Genomic DNA, 20,898 nt, shown 5'->3' with positions numbered 1-20,898 from the left:
TGGGAATTCATGGTAATAAAAACATGAATAAAAAAACTGTCATGTGAAAATCCTGCTCTCCCTTAGTCAATATTTTCCATGTTTCTTTGCCCTGCTGTAAAACCTTGCTGTCATTCAAAGCCCATTTATTCACAGACTTTGCAATCTCTGCTTACATCCTTCACTTTGTGATAGCTTCAGCTTGCACTTTATTCCTACACAGATAAAATATGTCCCCAGAGAGAACATAAAGCAAAAAGCTCCCACTGTCTCTTTCCCATGCTCATCACCCACAAGTAATTGATTCTGACAAGCAGAGGGAGAGATACCAGAACATGCCTCCAATTAAGCAAGCTACTTCTTTTTTTATTATTATTTTTAATTTACTTTTAAAGTAGTGTGGAATCTTAGCTCTCAAGCACCACTTTCAAACTCTAGTTTACCCTCACTGAGGATTTATCTTGGTCTGAGTCATGATTTTCTTCTCACATGGTCCTGTCTCACAACTCTTCAGTTATGTCTGAGCTAACAAAGGCCTGATTGTGGCACGGGTTCTCACATCTCTGGAATCAAACGAGCCCAGGACAGTACCCAGACAAGCTGACACAGGCTTCAGCATGTGCTAATTAACAGAATAAAGCCCTTCCAGGGACCCTGTGCATGTACACAGGACCAGCACTGAACTCCCCAGCCCATCTCCTCCCAGCATAGAAAGCTGCAATCCTGCCAAGGTGAATGGGCAGCAGCCGTGCTGGGAGGAGCAAAACTTCCACCGTTTGAGATTTTCAGTTCCTCACAGGTAAGAAATCAGGCACTAAAGGCAAAGTGTGTCAAAATGCAAACCTCAGAACAGAGGTGTAAAATAAGTCAGAATGATGGGCACAAGGAGACGCTCCATGATGTTCAAATTCCCGAGCCATCTATACAGAGGAAAAGAATGTAAAGCAATAAAAAAATCCCCAGAAAATAAAAAAATACAGTGCATAAAATTCACTGCTTACTAAAGGGCTCCTAAAAAGACTTTCCACATATTTCTGCTGACATTTTATATCTGAAGGCAAGAGGCTAAAGAGTGTTCCACAACTCTGTAAATCCACTTCCATCAAATAAAACAAAGTGTTTCCAAAACCTTTAACTCTTACTACATGATCTGTCACATGCTAGAGGAGCTGAGAGATTATAGGACCACCCAGCAGGAGCAAGTACCCTTTCCCACATGGTCTCCATTTAAAAAAACATATACACACAACCAGAGGATAGGACACAAACTCCCAGTGAGCTTCTTGTTTGTGAGAACGCTTTCAAAAAAGAAATCAGTATATGAAATCAAATTACTTTGCTCCTTTTCCAGCTGAGTTCAGCCAAATCTGCTTTGCTTGGTGAAGTTAGCACAGGGGGATTTGTAGGTTACTAAGGCTCTACTTCAAGATGACACCCAAGTCATGAGTTTTTCTGCTATCACTGCTCACATGATTTAGGTCCTTGTTAGGCTGGGAAGTAAAGTCACATTTGCACTCAGCTCACTAAAACAAAACAAAACTTGTCAGAGAGAATCACTTATGACCAAAGAAGTGTAGATAAGAAACTGGAGATCAGAAAAAACCCACTACTTATCTGACAAGAAAAGATAAACTTCCACAGTAAGAAATCCCTATAAAGAGCACTCTCCGTAAGAAACAGTAGGAGAGAGAATAAGATAAGACCTGAAAAGAAACACCAGTTTCTAGCAGCAGTGGGAAACTGCAAAATACAAACAAGTGATCCCAAAAGACCTTTTCAGTGTCTGAGAATAACCCATTATTACCTGCAGTGTCTGAGAGCATCCTGTTATTATTATTAATTTATAAAAGCCCACCACTGAGTTGCCAACAATGTCACTGCAAGGGAGCCACTGCACCAGGGTGGGCAGTGACATTCAAAGAGGGCAAGGGCAGCTCCATGATCTGCTGGCCTGAGCAGTTCCAAGAGCTTCCACAGATGAGAACCCAGCCCCTGAGAGTGACACTGACAGGTCACGGAGGATGTGGCAGCCCCTGCTTAGCTCAGCCCCATCCTCCAGTGGGACTTCTGGAGAGCCACCAACATCTCCCAGCTGAGCTGCAGCTGGAGCTCCCCACTCCCAGTTTTATGACCCCTGTCACACGTGTGCAGTCACATGAAGTTTTTCATATGTGGCTCTGAGAGGCAGAAAGTTTTGTTGGATCTCCCTGAGTAACTGTCAGTATTTCTGGGCAGGGTCCAGCCTGCCAGCTCTGCTGCAGTAACGTGTAGACAGAGTACAGGCATCTACATAGGGGTTCCTTCATGCTCCAAAATGCACTTTACTCTGTGCATTTGCTAATTAGTGGTACCCAGGAAAGAATGCCAGGTTTAGTATAAAGCTGGCTTGACACAGAGCAACCTCAAAATCAATTCTTCCTATGAATCACCCAAAGGCTAAAAAGAAGAAAAAGGCAACACCTAATTTTTAAATATTAAAAAGAGATCAAGTAAGTATTAATTTTGGAAAAAAGGTGCTTTTTTAACAGCTATTCAAGAATTAAGTACTCAGACTAACGTGTTAGAAACATGTCTGCGGTAACACAGGATGGAAAGGAAACCTTCCTTTCTAAGTCTCTGCACACCAAATCTCCTGTGCATCTTGGGCAGTCCTTGAACATATTTACAGGCAAAAAATGTATCTGCAGGAACCAAAAGAGAAAGTAAACAAAACAAACAGTTTGAGAAAGCAACTCTCAGGATCAAATGCATCAAGATTCAGAAGAAATTAATAATCTGCTATACTTTTGAGTTTAAAACACAAACAAAGCTTATAAAAAAAAGAAGTGCAGGAGTCTTCCAAAAGCTTACAGAAACTGTTTTCAATGAAAACTCTGACAGATATTTACATCCAGCATAAGAGAGCTTTGGTGGTGAGTGATGCCCACTCGCCATATGATGACATGTGACAGAAGAGAACTCGCATGGCAGAAGTTGATGGCGCTCCACTTGACATGTGGGATGTGTTCTGATGTCAGCTAAATTTATGCCATATGCTACAAAGCACAGTGTAGTGTCTGCCTTTTTTGGAACACAAACAACTTGCTGACACTAAATGGAAAGTTCACTGCAGGATTTACATCATCCTTGACCTAATTGTGACAGCCTAGGACAGAACTACTCAGGCTGCTCCTTAGGACTCCGGATTTTTTGGGTGATGCGTGTATTTGTTGTCCAAACATATTACTCCATATTAGGAAAATTATCACTGTAACCATTTCAGGTGCTGGCACAAGTAACACCCCATTCTGCATTCTGGTAGGGAAAAAGCAGGTCTGCACAAATTAAAAACAAAACCCAAGGAGAGGCAGGGCCCCAAAGCAGGCGGAGTAACTGGGTAAATGTTGCCCACATATGTGTCTGACATGCAGATGTTTTTAAATGTCTCCACCCACATCCAGATGGGCACAGCAGGAACACATTATATGAAAAAATGTTTTGGGAGTTATGCAGAGACTAGAAAAAAGATCAGAAGTGTGAAAATCCTGGCAGTGAAGTTTTGACCCGTCCTCATTTAACACAACAGCCCCAGATATTTGGGTTGGTAACAGAAGCAGGGCAGTAGCAAACCAAAACATGGTCAAATGGTTTGACTGAGTTAAGCCTCAAGCAACCCCAAAACATCTTACTAACTTTCCCCAAAACCTTTCCCTGCTCCACCCTCTTCAGATTTCACCTCCTGTAAAGCCTCATACCTCCTGTTCAGAATGCAGCTTTGTCATCTCACAACTTTTTTTGATAGAGCTTGTTTAGCTTGATTTGCTTGATAATGGAAGTGCAAAGGATCAGAACTGAAGCTGGAGAACAAGAATTCACCATCTTTGTAAATTCATATGCTGCCAAGGTGAGAGTTTGAACAAGAGGCAGAATTAGTGATGCAGCCCTACCTTAGCAGGAACCAGAACAGAGATGAATGTGAAATCACCTTGGGGAGGAGGGGAAGTTGAGTCAACTTTGAGACAATAAATGAGCAAAACCAGCACCAGTCTCCTCTATAGCAAGTCTTTGATGCCCCCAGGCATAGAAGTGAAGATACCTCCATCAGCAGTGTGATGTGCTTTCAGATGAGTTAGCTGGTAAAACAATTGCCAAGTAATTGGCTGGCTGTGCCAGTTACATGTCAGAACCCACCAGACAGATCTTACAGCAACAATTGTGGAGAATCACGACTGTGCTGTCTCTCTCAAGAGCAGCTGACTAAATAACCATGTTTTTCTGGGAAAGATCAGGCATCAATTCGTTTTCTTTTCCTGCTCAAACAGGAGTAGCAAAAAGCTCTGTGTTGGTTTCTGTGGAGCCAGACCCCACCTCCCACAGCCTCTTTCACAAGTAAGAAACCTTTCACTCTACGCCCAAAAGAGTTTGCAAAGAGGAAAAGGTTATTTAAAGGAATCTTCATTTAATTTCATTGGATTCTACTTCAATTTTTTTACCTCAATAAAATTATCCAACACTAAATCAGCAAATATATACTCTAAAAAGCAAACATTTTCAATTTGTGCAAAAATACCTCAGGAGTAGCCAGTGACTTAGAAATAAAATAAAGTGAAAACAGTTAACTGTTTATGAGTTTCAGCAATAAATTTTAAAAATTTAATATGTTACAGCACAGGACACATTTTAAACATGTTTGTTTCAGGCTTTTTTCCTGAAGATGTTACCTCACACTGAAAAATATTTTTGTGAAATTGGGAGAAATACTGAAAAAAATAAAAATGGAAGATGGAGAAAAGAAATTGATTCTCATCAACAGTGTAAGAGTTCCAGTTTCTGCTTCTGGAATGATTAATTTCTTCTCCACCACTACATTTATTCTAAAAAGAGATTATTTACATTTTCCAACATTTTATATCATATATACACATGAATACTACAAAATGCTAGGAAGAAACATTGAAAGCAGCCCTTTTAAATATACCTCCCAATTGTTCTTCGTGAAATAGGACCCACTCTGGGCAAAGAGAATTTGATGCCATGAATTTGATTCCATGAAAGATGGAAAAAGGTGTTTGAAGTCACCTGGGAGACACTGGCACCCCCACAGCACCTTGAGCACAAGGCCAGAGCTGCCCCAGATCCAGCCTGACACTCAGGCTGCAATGGGCACAGGCAGCAAACACTGCTGTAAATGCACCTCCTAGAAAAGCCCGGGTAATCATCCTGGGTAAAAACCTTCTTATTAGAATAGGAAGTATCACTAAGAATAAGGCACAAGAAATATATTATTTGGCAGGTGCTCCCAGAGTTTCTAGAGGTATATCCTATTTCAAGGAGAGGGTAACAAACAGTGCTGGATCCCACAGTGAAGCACGATTGACAAATGCAGTCTCTCTGTGAGGAATTCTTGTTTCAGAGGCAGCAGATGCACCGTGTGTTGACACGACTGGCATCGGAATTGCAGCATACACAGAAGTCACATAAAACCCACAGCAAGGTCCAGATCATATATTAATGTTGCTATAATCCATGCACCAGTCTTCTGCCAAATGTGTCAAATTTTCCTCTATAATAGAGCTATTTTTCTCACTGGGCCATATCCTGCATTTTTGAGTCGCACACATTTTAGACAGTTAACAGAGCAGCAACCACTTGCAGAGAAAGAAAACTAATTGCAATAACATGTCCATTCTCTAGAAACTGCTCTGTTCATAAAACAAGTTTGCAATATTGTTTTGCTAATGAGACACAGGCGAGGCAAGCAAGCCTCAAATATGCTTTTACACTAATTGTATAAAGACAATAGCATAACTAGTAAATAATAAATATATCTAGAAATTTATATTGCCATTTAAAGATTCAAACAATCAGCTCATGCAATCACAACATATAGTCACTCACCCATACAAGAACACAGACCTATATACTCACACCTGCCATTATGGGCTGGATCCCATAAAACGTTCCATTTTCTCCATAATAGAGATTATACGAGACGCAGAAAATAAATAAAATTAAATGGAAGGCTCTGCTATTTCATCACATCCTCACAGATATACTAAATTTTGAAAAGCTATAGCTACATTAACTAGGTTCATTAATTTTTACATGTGTAAATAGAAGAGGGAATGAATTTTATTGACCTTTATCTATATAGATAAAAATCCATGGCTAAGGCAGTCAGGAAGCTCTGTGCCTTCCTGAAATGGTAAATTATCTACAATCCATTTGACAGCACTTGCAGATACATCTAAACTGATAAATAGAATGAAAAACAATCCCAAAGCACCCACTCAAGAGAAAAGTGCCTCCCAACAAAACCCCCATTCAGATTCACACTGTGAACATACCTGGCAAATTCCACTGATGCACATATCCAAGGATTCAATATTGCAGCGAGTACCATCTAGCACTTTTGGGGCAAGCTCCACAACCAAGTTCTTTCCCAGAGCTTGACATTTCAGGGCACAAGGTGCAGTAGGATCATTATAGACAGGGATCCACTCGTAAAAGTGTCCCTGGTATTTGACATCATTGTAGGCAGAACACTGCTGTGCTCTAAAGTCACCAACATCTGAAGGGCAGTCCTGAAAACAAACAAAAAAATTTTTTTTAAACTAAGGAATATTTTGCTTTTGCCGTAAAGTTACCTGATGAATGACACAGAAGCTCTTCAGGGAGGTAAAGAACTGATCTGCTTTAACAAATACACCACACCACAAAGTTTTACTGTGTATATTAAAATAATTTATGTTGCTTAATCCATTGCTTGGAGTGCAAGTACAGAATATCATACATATTCCAGCAATAACAACATAACTGCTGAGAGGAGAATTAAATATGAGAGGATAATTAAAATGTTAATTTTATGACACCAGGTAGCACAGTTAAAGTCTGGTTCTATAGTAAGAATATAGTAAGAATTAGCTTCTAAAGGAAACTAATATTTAAGTAACTACAAGGTGATATCTGATATTTAATGTTTCTCTTTTCCTGTAGCTTTTCCCACTAAAGGATTTTCTGAGGCCTCTATACTCATTTATCAATTCATATGTCAGAGTAATAAAAGAGGTATTAATGCTCCATATAAATAAGAAAATAAAGTGTGTCTAATTAATTGTTCAGTATTGCTTGCAAAAAGCACAAGATTTAGGAGGAAACACCAGAACTTTCAGTGCTCAGTCCTTTAGTTTAATTACAAAGCACCTTTACCTCATGGAAGCAGTAAGGCTTGTTTTGTTGGAATAAAATAAACTTCAAATTGGTACCAATTGATCCTGTATTTCCAGTTCTAATGAGACAATTCCCTACCTTCTCCCACACAGCGCCTCAGCTGAAAGACCAAATAAACTGCTTGAAATAAAACGTTCTAAAATCTTTTTTTCTACATAAAGCATTGCACCCAAACAATGATGTTAATATTAAACTATGGTGACAGGAATGGAGATGAATACTGATTGATTTGAAAATAACTTTGGTAAAGTACTGGCAAAGGAGTTACTGTGTCAAACAATTCCTCACTGCAGACTTCATTTGAAAGTATGTCCAGTGTCAAGGCGTCCATGAGCCAGACTGAAAGGATATTCTTCCAAGAATTCCAACTGCACATATAAGCCAGATGTGAGGCTGATTTCAACAAAGTTTTGTTTTCGTTGGATGGAAGACTGAAAGATTGTGATGTGTCAGGCGAACTCATGGAACTTATTGCTAAGTATTAGTTAACAATACTGATCCCAAGCACAGCTTCAACCTTATCAGTGAACTGAACCTTCCCTAAATAAATCTGACAAAATAGTAAGTGCATTATATAGGACTGGAGAGTAAAATATACAGGAGAAAGTTTTGAATTTCAGTCCAATGTCCCCAAAAAATATTGCACTCAGTCTGGGTTTTTTTTCACCGTGGTAAACAGTAGCCTAGAAATGTCTCTGAATTGGTTGTAATCTACATAAAATATCTTCTAAAAATCAGTATTCTATCTGCTGACTAACACATGGAGTTTTTGCAGCTGAGTACTGAGCAAGTCACTGAACTTTCCCAGCAAAACTTTTCAGCTCTAATGCTACACCTTACAGTGACTATAAAAAAAATTCAGAATGATACTAATGGATTTTGTATTATTTTAAATCTGGAATAATGCTAGTTTGAGCCATATTTTTTGAAACTATACAATTATGGAATAAGACACAGGGAGTATTTTACCTCTACCAAATCCCTCAAGTGAGAGCTTCTACAAACATCAAGTACATACTGTGAGAAGCCACACATACTTACTGCAGTGTCACTCCCCAGAAATTCACCCAGTTTGCACTGGTGTAAATGAGAGCAGAATTTTGGCTCTGACTTATCTGTCACCTCTCATTTTCCACAATAGCAAGTCTAAAAAGCAGAGAGGACTTCAGAGTTCATATGGATACCATATGGTTCCCTTCCACCATTGCAAACAGAAGAGCAACTAAGGATCAAATAAAAGAAGTGGACATTAGATTCAGGTAAAGTTAGAAGCAGTATTTGGAAGCAGTGTTACTCAGCCATGCACAGCTACATTTTCATCACAAAGAATTAAAGAGCAATCTGTAAAGCAGGCAGAGGGATGGCCTTCAGCTGAGGTCTGACAGGCTGTTGTTACAGTCCATTATCACTGGGTGTTGATGCATGCCAAGACACAAACACCACAAAGTCAGGATGTCAAGCCCATGGTTACTGTATGTTTCTCATTGATTCAACACAATGCAGCTCCTTCCTTCCACTCGTCTCCTGGCTGCTTCAGAGCAAATGAATTCTCATCTCCCTATTCTCTTTTGGCATCTTCAAAGAACCCAAAGTGATTCTGGCAGCTCGATTCACATGCCAGCCCCACCTGCTTTGTGTTTGAGCTCTGTTCAAAAGCAGGAGCATGAAAAGAGCATCACAGAGGGGTATCAAAGAGCTGAAATTATGATCATTTGCATTATATCAGAGTTTGGATGGCAACCAAGTCCAGATCCCAGTCTTTCAGGGAACAATAAATATTTGTGTAAAGAAAGGAGTTTAAAGAGAAAGATAACTAAGCAAAGAATTAATGCAATCAAGACAACAAGAGGAATTGTAAACATCAGTTTAATTCCATTAGAGTGGGTTGGAAAAGTGAAAGGGGGTTTACAAAATAGAAAGGAAAAGGCAGGGCAAAGATGTGAACGGTAGGCAAGGGTGACCCATGTTCAGGAAGTGGGCAAGGTCATAATATCAGACAATAATAGGGAGGACCCAGTCCTCATCCTGTTTGTGTGTGTTTGGTTTTAATCTATTTCAGACATCACTTCATTCCCTCTTAATAGTTCACATTTTTCCTTACTTGTTAATTTTTTTTGCTACTAATTTCAGGATTTCTCCAGTTTCCTAATTTCAGCAAAAGCTTTTGTCTCACACTCGCTCCACTGAACCATGGCCAGGCCATTTGTAGGTTCATACACTGCATAAGGAGCTCAAGACATATCTGTAAGGTCTAATACGTGAAAATGCTGGCAAAAATAATCACACCCAGACCTTGCAGTGGAATGAAATGTATTTATGACATGACTTATGAACATATTAGACAGATCTGAAAAAGATGCTTCAGACATGACTATCATGACTATTAAAAACACATATAATATATTCTCTTTTTTCTTGGTGACATATGATTAAAAACTACTGCATCTAAGGGCTGGCTTCTTATGAAATGTATCTTTGAGTTTTGGCAATGAGCACCCTCAGCCTTTGAAAACAAAGGTGACCTGGGAAATCTGTATCTTTGTAGGCAATGTTCATGTACAAAATATGAAGGTTGCATCAGACCCTGTGAATCTTGCCAATAATTACTCCACTGAAAAAAGCACAAAAGAGAAGGCAAGAAAATTCCCAGTAAAAATGATGACACCAAAGAAAGTCTAGTCCTTTGTCTAGCTTTATTCTTTGAATCTCATTTTGTTGAAACGCAGCCAAAACTGATGAAGTCATTGTTTTGTTTTCTTTTTGAAATTAGCTTCAGGTTCTATGTTTTTCCTACACAATTTTCAGGCCACTTCTAAGCAGAATCAAGATAGCTGAGCTGGAAACCACCCCAGCCAAGGGAGCCTTATGGTGCATCAGCATTATAAATATAAACGAAATAAATGAACGTATTAGAGAGAAACTATGTAACTTAAGGTGAAATATTATAGTCTAAAGGAGACACAGCACAGCCAAGATTTTCTGAATGGGATAAATTAGTCGGTTAAGTGGATGCTGGACAATTATAGATGAATGTGTTGAACAAGTGTGAGTGTTATCTGCATCTAATAAAAGTTTACAATGGAATTAAACGTGGGGGTATCCTTTACAAAATAGTGCTTTTTCTGACTGTAGAAGAATCACTCTGGCAAAAATATAAGTGACTTTTTGGCACACAAGAATGTGAAATTTATGGGAAAATGGCCCAAATAACTTGTTCAGTGAATAGGACCCTAAAGGATTAGCTTAAACACTTCCACATAGTGTACATCATAGCATTAGAATGTAACACCATATACAAAATTTGAAATTTACAAAAAGGGGGGCAAGAAAGACTGAAAATCTCATTGAACAACATACAATGGATAGTTTATTTCTCTGAAGTCTCTGTACTGAAGGCTGAAAGCACACATACAGTTTTAGGAAATCATGCACCTGGCATCTCAGTTATGACAGAAAGATAAGCAGGCTCTACATACGTTAATCTTAGCAATTATTTGTTGCTAAGATCTTGAATTAATTTTTTGATTAAAATATCAGTAATATTATTCTGGAACTATGCTTGAGTTCAATGAATTTACTACTATTCCATTACAAATCCACATGAAACCAATTTTCTGGTAAAATGATTCTTGTTCTTTTCATTAGAATGACACACACATTAAGCTGTGCTTCATTTGTACTCCCCAATATAGATGTTAGTGGTGTAATGTATCATGTAGCAAAATTACATTTGCAGACAGCTTTACACTGTGTATTTATACCAAATGTCTCATGTGGTTACCAGTAATACCTATTAATATGGAAAGAAGCTAGTATAAACTCTTAATTTTCAAACTACAGTTTCACTCCTAAAGTGAGAAGCCTTGATTAAAAATAATGCTTTTGGGGAAATTATATCATTTGAAATTAAACTGGCCTAGTAGTCTCAGATTTACATTAGGTGTAAGGTCCTGTTTCAAGGTTAACTCAGATCTAATAAGGGGCTTGAATACAGGGATGCCAATTTCAGAGATCAACTGTATTAACAGTGGAAATCTCATTAAATATATTTTTCTCAGGAGTTCCTCATTATCTGACCCATAATCTAGGAAAAACCATTCCTGAGAGATTCTGACTGTATCTGAACTGAAATGGAAACCTGATCCCTTTCAGACATGCCCCAAAAGCAGAACTGCAAAGGCAGTTTCCTGTCTGGAAATTAACATTTGAATCATCATGAATTCAAACAGATTCACATACAAGGTGCCTGCCACTTGTCACTTTAAAGTAAGTCCTAAAGTTAAAAAACAGGCTCCAGTGACTTCAGATCAACTCTCTGGGAGTTCAGAGAGGATATGAGAATCATCTTAATTTTCTCTATGATGAAGCATAAAGTGCCTTCATTTCCATCAGATTTCTACTGCATAAATCTTAAAATGAACAGCGCCCACAGCTGCCCTTAGATGCACTAAAAGCATAGAGACCTGTGCATGGGAGCAGAAAACACGGCCAGGCTGACCTGGCCACCCTCCCTTCTGTGCACTGGGCACTTCCCCAGCCTGGTGCAGGAGGAACACGGTGAGATGGCTTTCACTGAGATGGCTTTCACTGAGATGACTTTCACTGAGATGACTTTCACCGAGATGACTTTCACCGAGATGACCTCTTTGTACTCCTGCAGTGCACAGGACCCAGAGTGTTCCTCTGTATTCAGAGTTACTGTATTCAGTGCACACAAACAGATGTTTAGGTAAGTAGTGGAGCACTCAGGGATAGTTTGTTCAGTGCTTACATCCTGACTGGCTGCAACTTATCAAGTTACCACACAGCTTTTAAACATCAGGATAATTTTGCAGGTAGCATTTTTATTTATGAGCTCAGGTCATCATGCACCAAGATGCTGGGCCTTCTCTTCTGAAAGGCAAGGGACGGGGTTTGTCTCCAGAATCTGATTTCTGCATGCACCGAGACTGACTCATTTATCACTTCCACTTGCTTCTGCCAGCAGGAACTTCAGCTGTGAGCTGCTGTGGTGGAAAATCCATCCAACACTGAAGAGTGGAGTGTAGAGCAACTCAAGGTGTGAGCAAGCCTTGTTCTCAAGGAGGGCAGGAGCCAACTGGCACCGTAGATGTGGCAGACTGAAAAGCAGGAATGGTCAGTTCCCCTAGGAAGTGCACTGATCCAATATATTTACTGGGAAACTTCCAGTGTCAGGCATCTTAAGGAGAACACATCACACTCCACACCTGCCTGCTGCTGGCAAAAATCATGGCATTAGTAATGACTGAGTGCCACCTGAGTTTACACACCTCTGGGTATAATTCAACCCAAAGGAAATTCAGGCCTCACCTTTTAGGAATATTATTATTTACTTATCTGCCTGCTGTCTTTCCTGGAATAGGACATATGATGTACAATGTCACATTGTACTGTAAGGTAAGCCAAGCAAGGGGGTGAGTGCAGACCATAAACCACCCTGCATGGCTGTGTTTGCACACATGTTATGTAGACCAGAGGTACCACAAAGCCTGAGCTGCTCACCTTGGATAGCCTAGGCTCAGGCTGAAGGGCAGCAGTTGTTTGAACAGCACAAAGCACGACTACAAGTCAGTGGAACACCAGCCATGAAGTTTGCTGTACGTGAATGGTTTTCATAAAACGTGTCTATAAAAATGAAATGCAATTGCATCACAGTCACAGCAACTGTATGGTCAAAACTCCAGCTTCACACTCACTCATGGAAATTGTCTGAGCCAATGCACCTAAACGTGTATGGTTTTGCACATAGACATATAAAGATCTGAGTTGAGGCAAACACAGGGAATATAAGGAGTAATTATCCTATTTAAGATCTGAAAGGGACCAGGCACCTCTTTGTTCACATGGAGAGTCATCACATCACTAATGATCACAAATGATCCAGAGCTCAGTTTAATGCTTCATCTACAAGACAGCACCCCCAGGAAAACCACTTGCTAGTTTAAGATGAGAATTGATCTGCTAATCCTCCAAAATGTGTAACTCTCCTAATAAGTGACATAAAACATTCTGAATCACAATTGGCACTATAATTTCAAAAGAAAATGTCCATTTGGGAAGTCTAAATTTGAGACCTCATGGTGTCATGCAGACTGAAATGTTTAAAAATGGCAATAATGATGGAAAGAAAATTATGCACCATAAGGTTTTAAATAAGAAGCAGCATTTCTTAAACTTTAACACATTTTTTCAATGAGTAAAACAGGATTAAAGGCCAGACTCACATTACTACTGCAGGTTTTGTATCGAATATTCCGACCTTCACAGTTCCTAAAAAAGAGTAAAAATGGTTACACTGTATAATAGCAAAACACAACCTTGCCTGTTTTACAGCTAGTTATTCTCTCGAAAATTAGGCTTTTATTGCTACTGCCTTACCATAATCTGGACTCATAATACAAGGTTTAAATACAAAGGGGATCTGGGGATTCAGCTCTTTACACTGCTGTCTCTCTTCAGCAAAGAACGTGTGACTTTCCCTGGAAGCCCAATTTACTGCAAACCTTATGAAAACCACATTTATTTGTGAAAAAGCCATCTCTAAGCCTTATCTATGCTGATTGCAACCAAGTTATTTCTAATAAACGAGATATGACCGTTTCAGGGGAGAAGATCAGAATATCTGATCCACAATTTTAAATTAAACAGAATTCTCATGGACTGCATGCAAATGTGCCCAATGCATGTGAATCCTGACATCCAGGCAACTCAGATCCTCAGTCTGTTGTTAGTAGCTGAAATAACAGGCATGTAATAGAGTCATGGTTATTTATTGTGGTCTCATAAATCTGGGGAGGTTGAGTTTCACACTTTTTTTAAAGATACACTCTGCCAAACTTCTCAATAACAAACCAGCACTTTTGCACAGCATAAGATATGTTAAAAATGGCAATATAAAGCCTTTGAAAGAACTTAAAATGTATTCCAAATGACTGGACAAGAAATCATAATTAGTGATTTCTCTAAAATCAGGAATAGTATTTTGGAATAATCCCTTCCTATCAAAAAGATGTCACTTACATTAAAGAGTGCATGAACATATAACTGATAATTTACATCTCTTGGATTAAATTTTCTTCTTGCATGAAAATTGATAATTTTTTTTTAAATGTGTGAGGACTGAAAAATAGCATTTGAAATGGAAAAAAAATGGATGCCTGAAGCAATAATTGAGCTCAGCTGAAGGTACAACTGTTAAAGCTCAAGGTATTACAAGTCTCAAATTTCCAATCTTTTGCAAGACTTACTGCATCACAACATGCAAATTAAAAATGTTTATGATATACACAAATGTGAAAACTTTGTTTCACAATTGTGTGTTTCCTGGATATTACTACAAAAATCAAACATAGAAAAAAACCTTTTAAACTATGCATTTGTCAAGGTATGGAAAACACATGTTTTTCACGGGGGAACGCATTAAAAATATTAATAAAACCACAGTGGAATTTATACTGCTACAATTTATTGAGCTTGTTCCACAGTCCCTAACACATTGGTAGAGTATCAAGGCTTCTTTCTGGAACTATTACTTTTCTCCAAGACCTTTCTGCATTTTTCACTAAAAGAAACAGGCAGTGCTTTAATCAATCATCTTTAGCTCAATGCAGTTTGCCCTGAAGTAGCACATCACACTCCAAGCCTTCTTTAAGAAAATGTGACTTCCTGGCATTTAACTTTAAAAATCTCAACTAAATATGAACGTAAACACAATCATCAGTTTTAAAAATGTTTAAGAAGAATTCAAGTAAAACAAGCAGTTACACATGCCAGCACAGATGCCTCAAAGCTGGCTGGGATCTCTTCTTGCCTGACTACAAGCCTAGTGCATTACTCCTACTTCAAGGATTGCACCAAGTCCTAATTAGTCCAGTTTTACTACTGAGGTAAAAAGCTTTCACTGCATGTGCTCTTCTCTTCTCTTCCAGCCACACTGAGACTGATCCATGAAAACATATGGCTACCAGGAGCACTGCATAGAAAGAACTGGCAGGGAAGAATCAGAGAATCAATTTGGTTGGAAAAGATCTCTGAGATCATCGAGTCCAACCTGTGACCCAACACCATCATGTCAATTTAAACCATGGCACTGAGTGTCAGGTTCAGTCCCCCCTTAAACACTTCCAGGGACTGCACCACCTTCCTGGAGAGCCCATTCCAGTGTCTAATCACCTTTCTGTGAAGAAATTCCTCCTAACATCTAACCTGAATTTCCCCTGGTGCAATTTGAGACTCTAGCCTCTTGTCCTGTCCTTCCCTAAGAGAAAGCAGCATTTGATACATCCATATGGGCAGCAGGCACTTGAACATTATATCAAGACATGTCCAAGTGTGGGCTAATTTGTACACAGGTAACTCACCATTTGATTTGTATTACAGTGAAAGGGACTCCCCTCTCTATTTGACCACACTAAATAAATAATTCCTGCTATTCCACAATTGTATTTCATAACATGTTTGAGTTAAAACCTAAGTTGTCTATTATAAACATGTATTAAAAGCAGTATTTCATAACACTTGATCCATCTTACACAGCATTTGGTCTCAGAGACAGAAGCAACCAGAAGAGGACTGGAAATGTGCCAGAGCTGCAGAAGAAACCCCCCACACATCAGCATGTGCCTTACCTGCCATTTAAGCATCTCCTCAGAGAGTAGGAGGCTCCCCCTCCACAGGTCCGTGAGCAATCACTCCAGGCCCCCCAGGCATCCCAGGAATCATCTTTATCTTCATCTGAGCGGGCAGTTCTGGAGTTCTGAAGGAAAAAAAGAAAGACAGAAAGGAGAGAAAAAAATGTTCAGAATATGTTTTACTACTTGGCATTAATATACCAATTATGTTACTTTGCTGCTTATTTACCATATTTCAAATTTACTATTTTAATGCATAACGATTATATGGGGAAAAAGCCGAGTCTTTGAAGATCCAGTGTATATCATGTGCTGCCTCCTGCCAAAGAACTGCTATGCCTAAACATGATGTTTTTCCCAACTCCTCTCTGCTTAACATGCTATGTAGGAACTAAACAGTCTCAAACACACAGACAAGACATCATGTTCAAACACACAATGGGTCTGTTACAATGAAGCTAAGACTTTTAGAATCCTATTTACACCCAGCTTAAGATTAAAAAAACAATTTCACAAACCACCATGGTGATAGTTTGCACATAAAAATACCACTAGCATAAAGTAATGGCTTTTGGCATTATTATGAAAGTCAGATTGTGGATAAAAATGAGGCACTGAGTTATTTTTCTCAGGTGGTAGAGAATATTGACCAATATTTACTCTGCCCCAAAAGAATCACAACTGAGAGAACATGAAAATTTAATTCAAGCTTTAACAAAACAACTATTTTCAGCCAATTTTTTAATTCTCATTGACTTCAGTGGTCAACTTGTCAAAAAAAAGTTTATTGTTTATTAGAGGATAAGAATCTCTAAATTGAATTGCAGAAGTTGGTCTAAAAACATCAGTGGCTTCTTAACTTTCTTGCTCTTATAAATTTATAATTTTACAATCGCTTACCGTAAAGCTTTAAAAGCACTCTTAGGCCAATCTACCATTCCAAAAATGATAGAGCCTAGCTCTGCCAAGATCCCCGAAGAATTTTCACACTGATGTTGGGTTTACTTTATATCAGAAGCCAAGTCTGAAATGTCTGACACTGAAAATGGAACCAACTGCCTTCAGCCTTGATAAAAAAAGCTCAGCACTTCCCAACAAGTCACTCGGCACATGGAAATAAATCAAGATGAACAAAAGAGTCACTTCTTTCAAATTTATGGGTGCAAAATTAGTTTGTTCTCTGCAAGCACAAAGCAAACGTTTGGGGTTTAGCATGTTGAGAAATTACTAAACTTGTGATATTAAAAAAGCAACACATGCCACTCTTTTTTAGAATAGTTACTTTCTTTTGACAAAGCAGTGACAATGCCTAAAATAATCCTAACTTCATCAGTGTATTAAAACCAGCCACGTGATATTAACAGACAGAATGTCATCTAAAGCCCTAAACAAAGTCCAGTTGTTCACTTCCCAAACTGCTTTGATAAAAGCCATTGTTCTGAACTGTATCTAATTAAAAAGCTGTAAATACTATGACGATCAAAGCAGAACTTCATGCCAACAAAGCCTTCTTTAGAATCATTGACTAATTCAGTGCCCACAGTGTTGATTTAAGCTCCAGCTAGTTCAAGCTATTTGTCCCATGGGAAAGAGTTAAAAGTAGCTTGCACTGATTTAGTAATTTACTACCAAAATAATATTGATTTACTAGCTGTCTGGTTTCATAAACTCTACACATTACATTTGTCTTCACCATGGTACTAAATTGAAGGAAAATAAAGAAAAGATCACCAACATCATGATTTACACCAACAAAGCCTTGGAAACTCATCTAGGAATTAAATTGAGAGCTAATTGCCATTGGACACAGAAGGATATTACTGTACGTTAGGACTGCATTCCCAGCTTGCTTGATTTCAGTTTTTCATGTTTTTATTGTCTTCAAAGGTTCAGCAGTGAAACATTGGGCCATATTAGAACAGTTTTTCCTTTAGTGCCTTAATTTTGCGACAGATGAAGTGCAACACATATTTTGGATATTCTTTGTGGAAGCATTTATGTACCAGCACAAACATAAATGTGTGCATGGACATGCACATGTGCACCCACATGTTACATGATGAAGCCACAACTGCAGTAGTGAATCCAGATAAAATAACTTAAACCAGCTATAAACACAACCTAGATGGTTTGCTGCTCTTTACATGGAACTGAATGGGAAAACACATCACTGGAAGGAGTTGTACCACATGTGAACACAGGGTTAGATGCAAACACTGCAGTCACAGCAATAGCTAAGAACCCATACAAAGTTCTGGCAGAAACCCAGAGTATATGATAAAGGCAGACTCAAAATATTTCATCCCAATCTAACTCATTTTGAAAGCAAAAAAGTCACAACACTGAACATGGACCTGGGCAATGATTACTTGTATCAAGGGGTAAGGGAAAATAAACTCTTGAGTTTTGAAGCACTTGGTGACGTAGACAGAGCCTCAAAGACTGAGATGACCATTTGCCAAGGCTTCCTCGAGGTCTGAGGCACAGCAATGTGCAATCTGAGTTCTGTGCTGACAACCCTTAGCTGACAGAGACAGTGCTGTCCACAGAGAATTTTACTGGAGTGTGGCACTGGTAGATTTGAACAGAGGGGAAAGTGGTAGTGCCAGTTGCCCTTCTTCTGCCCAGGGCTCTGCTTTTGCTTCTGTCACATATGGGCACATACTGTACCACCACGTTCTACAAATTATTGGTGTGCACGTGTTCTCAGACCATACTTACCTTGAAATGTACTACTCAAGTAACTGAGCATAGCACAAGTGGGCACTGAGGTAAAATAAATGAAATCCAGATGTTAACAGGGCTGATCATTACTCCAAAACAAGGGGATTTTTACTGTCACTTGTAGCACCCAGTAAATAACAACAGCTACATTGACACACATTACAAAAATCAAACACAGCGCTGTCAGATGGAGAAAAAAAGATTATTTGGCCAAACTTTTGTTTGGCTGTTATGAAGGATGACATAATTGTCTTGAATTTGGTCATGCAGACTTCAAAGGAGAAGTGGTGCCAGAGAACAAAGGTCAGTTTATGCAGTTTTATTATTATTCAGACATCTATTACATAAGGCTTGGATATGTAAATGTTTAGCACTCAGTTTAACAAAGATTCAGCTTCTCTACAGAAATGCCCTGATACCTTAAATGTTTGTTTAACAGAGTTTCTAGCGTACAGTTTTTCTTTAAACACAAACACAAGGGAAGTCCATAATATTTGACACGAGGGTTAGGGCAGCAGTATGTGCAGTGAAAGAAATGCAGAGACCTGGCACACAGATTCTTCTGCCAGGGCCCCCAGGTGACAGTCCCTCTGCCATGCACACATCAACACAAATCCTGCCCTGTGGAAGTCCCTAAGCCCCTCCCCAGCCCAGGGTGCCCAGCTCTGTCAGGTTCTAGAGGAGATTCAGTGCAAATTCTGGGCAGCAGATGCAGCAATGTTACACAGATGATGCCTGAGGCTGGATGGATACACAGAAATGTTCTATTCAAATAGGTTAAAGTGATGTGGCTCAGAAAATAAGTCTTTGTCATTTCAAGTAAGGACTTGGATATGGAGGAATATTTACCAATACACCTGCTATTATGCCCATGTCACTGCAGCTCTCTGTGTGGCTGTGCTTTTGTTTTTCTCACAGCTGCCTACAAAAGTGGTTTGTATTAATTCACTAAGGCTTGCCAGATTCTAAAAGAAAATCATGGAAAGGAGTTACACTGGCACAGTTATAGCATATTGCTATTTAATAATGCATTTCTTATAATTAAATACAGAATTTCGGTTCTTTAGATTAAACTCATCCAAGGAAAGGAACCCGTTGAAGAGTATAATCACCACTTTTGTACCACTGAAGGCGTAACTTAAGCAATACACAAAGCTTAGTGCTGGCCCTTCTCCCAGGAGTGAATTTCATCCTTAACGGTGTTTTGAACAGAGATGAAGCATTTCCTTTTCATTGCTTCTTCCCACTCTCACAACCCATAAATAGTATTAGCACTGTCCTGACTTTCAAAGCCTTCCAAAGCACAAGGTTATTTTGCTCTTCACTAATCTTCATGTGCAGCACTGCACTGTGCCATTTGCTTCTCCTCATACCTACAACAGCTCCAAACAGAGGTAGCACAAGGAATTATGGCACTGAAGGGAAAATATCCTGCCTGAGCAGCTCTGTGATGCATTTCCCAGATTCTTATTTCCAGACACTACACTCGGTGGAAGAGGTATCAAGTTGCACTGATGACTGTATCCATGAGCAGGAAAGAGCAAGTATTTACCTGCAGATAATCACTGGATGTGCTATTCAGCCTCAGAACTGTATCCTCCACTTCTAACTCTGGCTGTTATGTCTAGAGCTACGCTAGAAATCTCTTTCACTGCTAAGGTCACATACAAAAATGATTTACACCTCTATTTTGTATTCTAAGTGAGGTGTAGAATGCAGATTACAGATCTAGGGAAAACTATTTCACTTGTGGCAGTGACTAAATAGAACAGTCAAAACATATTTCCAGACAAATAAGAATTATTAATAAAATATCTTGCATTACCTGGTTTTAGCTTTAAAACTCCTCTTGTTTCCTTTAAACAGATTTCAAGACATTTCCTGATATAATTCTACTATTGCTGAGTGCATTATATATTACCTAATCGTGCACTGTGTATGTCATTGAGTTTAACAAATATTCTACTTCTATGTACCAAAGTAAATTATATACTACTCTGCATGTTAAAAAGAACATATCTGGAATTTTAAAATCCTGGAGAAAAAACAATGCATCATTATTTTATACTGATAAAAAACACCTGGGAGTAAATGCAGCTATTTTAAGCAGATGTTTAGAATTAATTAGTTTTAAAATTGTTAACATTATTTCAGTTACATTACCTATTCCTTGCACTTGACCTCAGCACTGCAAACTGAAAAATGGAACCTGTGCCCCATAATAACAAGAACATTTCAGAAACATAAGCTAGTAAAGCTCAGCAACAAGGTGAATCACCAGCAAGGAATTGGCCAAAAGGCAAATGATGGACTTATTGAGGCCCAGATGGACTTT

General features: G+C 38.9%; 1 protein-coding gene across 5 annotated transcripts in view; it reads right to left on the bottom strand.

Annotated features, from left to right (window-relative positions):
• ADAMTSL3 (ADAMTS like 3) overlaps positions 1-20,898 on the bottom strand; it is a 172,788-nt gene that overhangs the window by 80,846 nt on the left and 71,044 nt on the right. For all 5 annotated transcript variants that reach the window (XR_015806521.1, XM_088172562.1, XM_088172565.1 and 2 more), the window contains exons 4-6: positions 15,837-15,964; positions 13,434-13,479; positions 6,306-6,542 (exon numbers count right to left, since the gene is read on the bottom strand). Coding sequence is in view for 4 of the 5 variants with exons in the window: in XM_088172562.1 (XP_088028688.1) it covers positions 6,306-6,542; positions 13,434-13,479; positions 15,837-15,964 (411 nt within the window). In the remaining variant the exon portion in view is untranslated. The remainder of the gene's footprint in view (positions 1-6,305; positions 6,543-13,433; positions 13,480-15,836; positions 15,965-20,898) is intronic.

The sequence above is a fragment of the Sturnus vulgaris genome, chromosome 13, assembly GCF_052056855.1.
Source record: "Sturnus vulgaris isolate bStuVul1 chromosome 13, bStuVul1.hap1, whole genome shotgun sequence".
Lineage (NCBI taxonomy): Eukaryota > Metazoa > Chordata > Aves > Passeriformes > Sturnidae > Sturnus > Sturnus vulgaris.
This window is presented reverse-complemented; position numbering and strand designations above follow the sequence as displayed.